Source organism: Trichinella spiralis (assembly GCF_000181795.1).
Source record: "Trichinella spiralis strain ISS 195 chromosome Unknown Scfld4, whole genome shotgun sequence".
Classification (NCBI taxonomy): Eukaryota; Metazoa; Nematoda; class Enoplea; order Trichinellida; family Trichinellidae; genus Trichinella; species Trichinella spiralis.
This window is the reverse complement of record NW_003526943.1, coordinates 10,352,997-10,361,381: the sequence shown is the minus strand read 5'-3', so window position 1 is coordinate 10,361,381 and position 8,385 is coordinate 10,352,997. Positions and strand designations below refer to the sequence as shown.

Here is an 8,385-nt window from a genome sequence, read left to right as displayed (position 1 = left end):
ATCAAAGGGTATAATCTTTTTTGGCTCATTTGCCGAATACACTGACAGATACGTCTCAAAACTCAACACATAAGGGCGGTGAAAACGATGTCTGATATCATTTTAACAGCTGTCAATAATATTATTAGATGAAATTTGCCTATCAATAGCATTATATCTAGTTTATAAAAAAGAGATGCACAATCTTCACCATCAAAAATATTATTCTAAAATGGAGAAACGGAGCGAGCTAGACATATCTTAGTTTTTGAATTCCGCGTCTACTTTGTAAAGGTACATTTTATAACCGTAATTAATATTTATATTAAAATCATTAACACAAGTAATTGAAAATCATTACGTACCATTGTATGGAATTTCTATAGGGCGATTTATATAAAGCGGCAGGTCAGAATACTGGAAAAATTATAACTGCCACAAATCAAGCTGGCAAACGTCACCTGGGCAAATTACCCTAAATAATGGAAATTCCTTTGGCAAAGCTCTTGAACATGTAGCTGCAGCTGACCGAAATGCTAAATTTGTAGCTTACAATAATAAACCACCAAACGCGGTGGGAGTTCAAACAAATTCAAACAGTAAAGGTGTGCGCATAAATAATATGCAAACGAAGGATGTACCATAAGCTGTTACAGGCATTCTAATAATGGATCCTGAACCTACTGATTCTGCTGCTTGGATTATACACACAGTACCGGGATTTCCTAAAGCATTGCAAGCTTATACATTTCCTGCAGAAGAAATTGCAAAAGGACATTTATTTGTTTGTCTTACAATAAAAGAAGAGCAGCTGGACGTAATAGGTGAACAGTATATGAAGCATATAAGAAATATATTTAAATATGATAACTATCTTTTGAGAAAAAACAATTTATTTGCCACATATTAGTTATATAAAACATTTTATTCTATAATATAAATAAATAAATTTATCAAACAAAGTTTAAAATTGGTGAAACTGTGTATTTATAAATTTGATTGCTGATTGTTTTTAAAAAGAGCAGCATAAAAGTAAAATAACTACTCGTTTATCACAAATATCATTGTAAATGTAATGAATATATTTTAATTGATAATACTTTCAGCACATGCATTACGAATTGTGAGACCTCTAGTATATCATCATGACATTCCTGCAACGGAAGTTAATTCAAGGCCTAATTTGAAAAATTTGCTCAACGGTGACTCCAGTGTCTTACCTCCTTTGACGATAAGCAAAGACATAAAAACAGCTGCAAATCCAGGAATAAAAGCTATAGTTTTTAGTAAAGGTGAAAAATCTGGATACGGTAAGAACTTTTTTGATGATTTAAAAGTTCATTATTGCAAAGTTGCTATGAAAACTAGAGTGGCTTCAATTCAGTGTGTTTTCCAGTCTAAATTTGAAAATTTCCGCTTTACGATACAAATAATTATTAAAAATATATCAATAAAATTTTTATTTCACTAGTGAATGATTTGCCTTAGTAATGTAGTTCGTAAAAACTGAGAAACCAAGATGTAAAACATACTGTATGGAAAATATATTGTAAAGTAACTGCAATGTTAAAGATGTTTCGTATCGAAATTGATAGGAATTAACTATGATAAATCATGCTGTTGTTCATTCTAATTTTGCTACTCCATTGCATGTTTATAGAAGTACAGTTACGAATATGAAAACTTGCCATAAACAAGCAATTTGTGCATTTTAACTGATGAAGGAGTGCAAATGCAAAAAGAAAAAACATATGATAAATCTGATGAACTTATATTAAAGTTGAATTTTAGAGATGTTCAAAAGAGTTCTTTCAAGGAAATTGAAGAAAGATCTAAAAGTATGGACAACCAGAGATACTAAATTGAAAGGTGATTGCAGAATTTTGGGAAGAAATATTAAATTAATCACGTCTCCCATATCGGTATCGGGTGATGCAAGTACCCTTGAAAATGACGTGTCGCAATGGGCAGTCACGGAACCTGGAAATATTTTCTGTGCTATTGACAAACCATATCATGTAAATGTATTTTCGTAAATACTTAATTTTTAAAATATAACTCAATATTACTTTTCAGAGAAGTCAAAGAAAAGAACCTGCATTAGCAGTGTGCATCGATGATGCTACTATATTTGCTAGATTTAATAGCTTGGTTACCGGCACTGATGCTTGCAATTAAATGAAATAAGATTTTCATTTTTATTTTTCTATCAGATTAGATTTTTATTTTTCTAAGGCTAAACAAAGTTTTTTCGAAAATATTTTTATTTCTAATGGCATCAGGAATTTACTAACTGAATAAATGAATTGTTTTTGGCTTAATTAAATGAAGCAAAGCATGCAGAGCATGCTTGCAACGTGAGAATAAAAAAAGACTGGAGTATAAAGATTTATAAATTATCTAAACTAAAAATGCACATATTAATTTTATATAAAGCTTCATTCATGAAATTTTGTTTCGTAATAATCAACTAAAATCTACCCTTTTATTTGTATTTGTATTCCAGATAATACTGATGCGTGATTTTACAAACAGAAATTTTTTGATATTGTTCCACCATACAATTATTAAAATTTTATTGAAATGTGATAACCATACAAATAAATGCTGATTATGTAAGATAAGTGCCAGGTGACAAATGCCACTTACTTTTATTTAGACTCAGTTTAGTCGATGGCAAATCTTGTTTAAATACAAATTAAACTAGCAAGAAATATTTACATAACAATGAATTGTTCAATTCTGATTGCATAAACAAATAAACACAACTGAAACGAATATCCACATTTGAAATTGATTTTTATAAAGATTGGATACGCGAGTCTATGTAGAGGATGAGAAGTTGACATGATATGTAGTATCGTAGCATTCGATGTTTGATAATTAATTGTTTTCATTACAGTTAATTACTCTATAAACTTATTTATTTAGATTTATGCTTACATTTAAATTTTATTGTTTTATTTACGTTTATGTTTAAATTTCATTCTGTTTAGACAATGCAACTCCATATTAAAGCAAAATACAAAAGAGCCAACGAGCCACTTCCACACTGAGGGAAAACAGTAAATGGTAGTAAAAAGCAAAACATAAGGACGACCATCACTCGACACTTGATCATGTCTGTAAAATGTCTCAAAATTAGCAAATGTTGACGTTGACGCCGTTTAGCCATTAATTTTGTAATACAAAGATTAATCAGGACTTTAAGATTATAGCTGCTTAAAAGCCATATTTAAATAGATTAAAAAAGGAAATAATTTGATCTAAATAGTCTAAATTTTCACAGCGTTTTCTTATTGTGTTGGACGTTTATGCCGTTGTCTTTTTAGTTTTTCTTGCTTAATTGTCCATTGATTCAAAGTTTTTCATTGTGATTCACTGCAGTACTTTTTCTTTCATTTGCCCAAATATTTCTTATTCTATTTTTATAACCTTAGTAATGGAAGTTGTAATACATTCAAATTTTATTACATTTATTTTCTTCACAATTTATGCAGTTTTATAATTGATAAAAATGCTGGTTTTTATATATTATTTATTGTTCATTTTCCACTTTTCAGTCAGTATTTTTAAAGAATTTTTTTTCATTATTACATTCGACAGTTACATTAAACACACCACCTATATCTGAACAGATATAACATGTAAAGTTTTACTTTCCAACAATAAACAAATCATTATCGATAACATAATATGTACAATGTGCAAAATATATATACAAAACAATATTAACGCCTAAATACAGTAACAAAAAAGGAAGTTAAAAAGAAATGACACTTAGAAAATCTTCTGTACTTCTACTACACGATTCATGTTCACTGGTAAGCGCAGTCATCAGTTGTTCTTGGACTGTGTACCGGATTTCGCTATCATTTGCTCGGCAGTGAGCTGCAGTTCTTGCCGTGTTGCCAGAAGTCGTGAAAATCTACTAGTTGATATAGACTTACCATCCAACAGTTACGATAAATCAGTGCAAACATCAAAGTCAAAAATTTTCCACAGAAGAATCTTCTTCCACTTGGAAAGACCTTCTAATGGCGGTTCAACAAAGCAAGGACTTTGCGTCTGAACATAATAGCTTATAAATCATGAGAGTAAACAAGTAGTGGAGCGCCCATCACTCTGGATGTAGTTAGCACAGCATTCTTGCATCAAACAGGCCTACTTGTTAAATACAGGGCCTCTGAAAATCAGGCGAAATCAAATTTTGGAATTCAGGTTTAAGACGATCTGAGATTAATCGGACCCAATCAGAGGAAATCTTCAGCGGACAAAATGCTGCGTTATCAGCAAGCGATATCTTCGCAGGACTGTCCTTTCTGCTCATCTCTCTTTAGACTTCCAGAAGCGTCCATCTTCGACGGCGAGCGTGTCCGCTTGCAACTCGGCGAAATCAAAGAATTTCTGCAGGTCGACCTCGCTTCCAGATTCCAAGGGCACCTTGGGGTCCCACTTTGTCTTCAGAACAACTGGGAACATTTCCCTGATGATAGGCATCATCTGGAAAATGGTTTATGCTCTTGGTGAGCTCGTCCACCAAGCACTGGATGCTCCCGGAGTCATCTCTCTACACTCTGGTGCTTTCCACAGAGTCATGATATGCTCACGAGCTACCTTCTCTGGGCGACCGAAGCGATTCTTCAGGATTTCAACTGGGATTCCATTAAAAGGTACGTTGTGATTTGGTGTGACTACTGATTAACATGTTGGGCCACATCGAAGAGTTTGATATCTCTAAGCCAAAAGAATGGACGGCATACGCGTCTCGTTTGAGTTTCTTCTTTGAAGCTAATAACGTAACTGATTCCGCGAGGAAAAAAGCCGCATTTTTGAGTTCTTGTGGTGGAGCAGTTTACAACCTGATTCAAGCTCTCATTTCACCAGCTAATCCCAATGAAAAATCTTTCGACGAGATTCTGTTCGTTTTAGAAGAACATTTCTCTCCACAACCACCTGAAATTGCAAAAAGCAATGCTTTCTATAAGCGAAATCAGAAAGTTGGAGAATCAATTGGTAATTTTGTTGATGAATTTCGTCGGTTGGCCCAAGGTTGCAGTCTTTCAGAATTAGATATTATGTTACGTGATCGACTGGTTACTGGCTTGAGAGATGAAGAATTACAGCTCCATCAATTTCCATCTAAAAAATTTGATCTTCGTCGAATCAGCCCTGGAAGAAGCATTATCAGCAGAAGCCGCCGGTTAACATGCTCCAAAAGTTTGTGCTTCAGACAACACGTCATCTAATGTTTATCAAATTCAGGCGAGAACAGCAAAACAAGCTACGATGTGCCAGAGCTGCGGATGCACACACATCTGATCTCAGTGTCGTTTCAGAAACGCTCGCTGCAGAGCATGTCAGAAAGTTGGGCATATAGCAAGAAAAATTTGCCGGAGTAAAGCGAACCGACCGAGGAAACCAAATCTGAAGCACACAGCAAATTTCATTAGCATCCGTTGACAATCTGGCCTCAAGGTCTCCTGATTCACTGCTACTCAATAATCTCAGGCTATTGGCAAAATGTGATCAATCATGTCTATTGTCAAGAAAAATTAGAGTAGCAGTTGTCATCGAAAACTTTCCGTGCGAAATGGAAATTGATACTGGTTCAGAATTCACTGTTCTTTCTGAATACGTTTTCCAAAAGTTGTCACAAGGAAGAAAAATTCGGTTGGAACCGATCACTCTCAAATTGGCAATTTTTCAGGTTGAACTGGTAAAAGTAAAAGGAAGCTGTCCTGTGAATGTGCAATATGGAAATATCCATCGCACACTGACTCTTATTGTTGCGAAAGGCCACTGTCCAAATCTGCTCGGACTTAACTGGTTTGAACCGCTTGGCATACATCTAAGTGGTGCATATCATATGACGTCAACTCCTCCACAAATTTCATAAGTATTGCGAGAATACCAATCTGTATTCACAGAGGAACTGGGTATGTACATTGGAAAGCCAGTCTCTTTAGACTTGGATCCAAACGTTACACCGATTTGCATGAAGGCGCGAAAGGTTCCCCTTGCATTGAGAGAAGAGATTGATGCGAAATTGGATAAGCTGGTTGAACAAGGAGTTCTAGAACCAGTGGATCATTCAGTTTGGTCGACTCCAATCGTCACACACCAGTAAAACCTGACGGAACCGTACTCATTTGTGGAGATTACAAATGTACTATAAAATAAGGCTTTGAGAAAGAACGCATACCCGATTCCAGCTGTCAATCAATTGTTAGCGTCGCTTACGCTTACGCTGATAAAACTTTTGAGAAGGTACGCAAATTCCAAACAGATGATCAAGTATACCCTAAGAATTATTCTTCGGGAAAACCCTGGAAAGCAGCGACCATTGTGAGTCCGACAGGCCCACTGTCCTACCAAGTAGAAACAGAAGACGGCCAACTGTGGCGCAGACACACAGAACAGTTAAAAAAACGCTACGTAACTGCTGAGGAAAATCACAAGGCAGAAAAGATCGAATCACAGAAGAAAACAACTAGAGAAGAAAATGAGGCAGCGTCACAATCACCGGATACTGCAAGTGTTGGATAACGTCGATCGTCTGTCTACGCGAGAAAAAAACCGCCAGAATAGCTCAAGGACTACGAACGTTAAGGGGAAAGGGATGTTATGTATTACGATGTCAAGCGATCAAAAATATATACAGAAGAGCACGCAGGAATATATTACAGCAGGACCAGTAGTTTATGTCAAGTAGTGTAGTCAAGTGCGTAGGTGTGCGTTGTCTGTGTGTGTAGTCTTTGTGTGCGTTATACATTTAGCTTGACATTGTGTTGTCATTACAAGTGAAGTCTCTGCACATATTAATCTGTTCACATTCACAATAAGCTCAGTCTGGAGGATTTCGGTCTCGAGATACAGACACTCAGTCATTAGAATGTGATCCTCAATCTCGTAGGCGTCAGTTGAGGCGATGCATACCTCATCCAGCTCTTCCAGGAACTGATTCAGCCGATTCAGGTTCACTGCCAGTTTCTTCGACTTTGTTCTGGCAGCTGAAGCCATCATTACTTCACTATCCATAGGTCGCTGGTTCGACTCCGGCTCGGAGGACCAGAAAAATGCTCACTGCAACGATGCAGTGAACTCTTTCTGATAAGTAGGTAGTGGACTGTAGACTTCAAATTTATCAGCAACTCAAGCTTGACGAGTGCAGAAAAGGAACAAAGCGCAAACTACGAAGGATAGGAAGCTTTATTCATCACGCTCACACGAACGACAAGAATGCCGAGACGGAACTCCAGCAGCATGATATGCAGGTTCGAATGTTATTACAGTATCCACACTGTTCCTTCACCTTCGGCACAGGGGGAAAACGTAGGCGGAATCAGGAGGGAAATCGGTACTAGACCAAAAGAAAGACCGAGCTGATCTTATAACTACGACACGGTTGCGCTCGTCTACCGTTGCAGGCACATTTGGACCTGATGATCGGAGGTAGTATACGGTAGTGCGGAGACATGTGGCAGTTGTCGATGGTACGCGGCTTTTGGTTTGCAGTCGATCGTGGCGTGATTTTTTGTGGTGGTTGTCAGTGGCACGGTGTAGAATCATTCGAAACGATTGTATTGTCTGTTTTATAAATTAATCATCTTACATGTCTTCTTCAAAAAGAGTAAGCAGCCGTAAGATCAACTCGGACTGTGGTGACCCAGCCGACAACAACAAGACAGAGGCCTACCAGCCTGCTGTGACGAAAAGTCCATTACAATGGAGGCCTATCTGGGAACCCGTATATGTGGGGTATCCGGGCGCCTGCTATTTACCGCCCCCGGCCTTTTGCCCGGAAATGGACCCAACGGAGTGACTGGAGAAGCTAGAAGACTTCTGCGCGAGCGGTGTACCGATATCGAACTATAGTGTCGTCAGGCGGTAATTGAAAGCGTTCGTATTCGCCCTGAGCTTTGCCCGGTGGGACAAGCGCGGAGAACTCTTTCGACGAACTGAAAGGCGGCTGTTATCCGAAACTGAAGCGTACGTCCCAGCTCTCCGCGACCCTGACTTTCTCACGCTGTTCATTTTCTAACGGGTACTAGATTTATTTCCACTCCTGTTTCTGCTATTTCCAGTCTCACCGTGAACGCTAACCCTTCATCTGTATGAATTTTTTGACAACATTCCCTTTGATCGTAATGTGGAAAATCATGCTGAGGCTTTTCCTCGAATATGTGTCTATGAGCACAAGAATCTCCTGAGCATTTGCTCTGTTCAGCGAATTGTAATTATATGCATTTGTATCAGGTGCTCGCAAGCTATTCCTGTCTCGCCATTTACCAAAATATCTCACGTCTACGCTTGTTGTTATGGAGAGCACATTCAGAAATACTCTCTATTTGTGCAGGGTTTGCATTCACATTAGCGTAAATCGTCGATGAGATATTTTGCGAC

General features: G+C 37.5%; 4 protein-coding genes across 4 annotated transcripts; 1 reads left to right on the top strand and 3 right to left on the bottom strand.

Moving 5' to 3' along the window:
* Nucleotides 1-336: 336 nt before the first annotated feature.
* On the bottom strand, nucleotides 337-2,175 carry Tsp_06296 (hypothetical protein). The gene is made up of 6 exons (XM_003378321.1): nucleotides 2,136-2,175; nucleotides 1,889-1,959; nucleotides 1,200-1,296; nucleotides 621-704; nucleotides 454-515; nucleotides 337-396 (listed from the first exon to the last, which is right to left on the bottom strand). Exons 1-6 carry the CDS (start codon nucleotides 2,173-2,175, stop codon nucleotides 337-339), a joined length of 414 nt encoding a protein of 137 aa, XP_003378369.1.
* Nucleotides 2,176-3,742: 1,567 nt separating this feature from the next.
* On the bottom strand, nucleotides 3,743-4,309 carry Tsp_06297 (hypothetical protein). Its single transcript, XM_003378320.1, has 4 exons — nucleotides 4,210-4,309; nucleotides 4,140-4,165; nucleotides 3,961-4,047; nucleotides 3,743-3,907 (listed from the first exon to the last, which is right to left on the bottom strand). Exons 1-4 carry the CDS (start codon nucleotides 4,307-4,309, stop codon nucleotides 3,743-3,745), a joined length of 378 nt encoding a protein of 125 aa, XP_003378368.1.
* A 376-nt stretch (nucleotides 4,310-4,685) lies between these two features.
* Nucleotides 4,686-6,528, top strand: Tsp_06298 (conserved hypothetical protein). The gene is made up of 4 exons (XM_003378319.1): nucleotides 4,686-5,182; nucleotides 5,491-5,837; nucleotides 5,910-6,105; nucleotides 6,195-6,528. The coding sequence occupies exons 1-4, from the start codon at nucleotides 4,686-4,688 to the stop codon at nucleotides 6,526-6,528; spliced, it is 1,374 nt and encodes a 457-aa protein (XP_003378367.1).
* A 171-nt stretch (nucleotides 6,529-6,699) lies between these two features.
* Nucleotides 6,700-7,020, bottom strand: Tsp_06299 (conserved hypothetical protein). The gene has a single exon (XM_003378318.1). It carries the CDS (start codon nucleotides 7,018-7,020, stop codon nucleotides 6,700-6,702), a length of 321 nt encoding a protein of 106 aa, XP_003378366.1.
* Between the last annotated feature and the right edge of the window lie 1,365 nt (nucleotides 7,021-8,385).

Bases quoted from the DNA above. Each gene is read 5' to 3' on its own strand.
- Tsp_06296 (XM_003378321.1), bottom strand. From the start codon at position 2,175: ATGAAAATCTTATTTCATTTAATTGCAAGCATCAGTGCCG. The intron at 1,297-1,888 runs GTGATTAATTTA...TCATCAAAAAAG, and splicing joins CCGATACCGATATGGGAGAC to TTCTTACCGTATCCAGATTT. The intron at 397-453 runs GTAATTTGCCCA...TAATTTTTCCAG, and splicing joins AGGAATTTCCATTATTTAGG to TATTCTGACCTGCCGCTTTA.
- Tsp_06297 (XM_003378320.1), bottom strand. From the start codon at position 4,309: ATGAGCAGAAAGGACAGTCCTGCGAAGATATCGCTTGCTGATAACGCA. The intron at 4,166-4,209 runs GTCTTAAACCTG...CCTGATTTTCAG, and splicing joins GGTCCGATTAATCTCAGATC to AGGCCCTGTATTTAACAAGT. The intron at 4,048-4,139 runs GTTTGATGCAAG...TATTATGTTCAG, and splicing joins TGTATTTAACAAGTAGGCCT to ACGCAAAGTCCTTGCTTTGT.
- Tsp_06298 (XM_003378319.1), top strand. From the start codon at position 4,686: ATGTTGGGCCACATCGAAGAGTTTGATATCTCTAAGCCAAAAGAATGG. The intron at 5,183-5,490 runs GTTAACATGCTC...CAATAATCTCAG, and splicing joins ATTATCAGCAGAAGCCGCCG to GCTATTGGCAAAATGTGATC. The intron at 5,838-5,909 runs GTGCATATCATA...CTGTATTCACAG, and splicing joins GCTTGGCATACATCTAAGTG to AGGAACTGGGTATGTACATT.
- Tsp_06299 (XM_003378318.1), bottom strand. From the start codon at position 7,020: ATGGATAGTGAAGTAATGATGGCTTCAGCTGCCAGAACAAAGTCGAAG.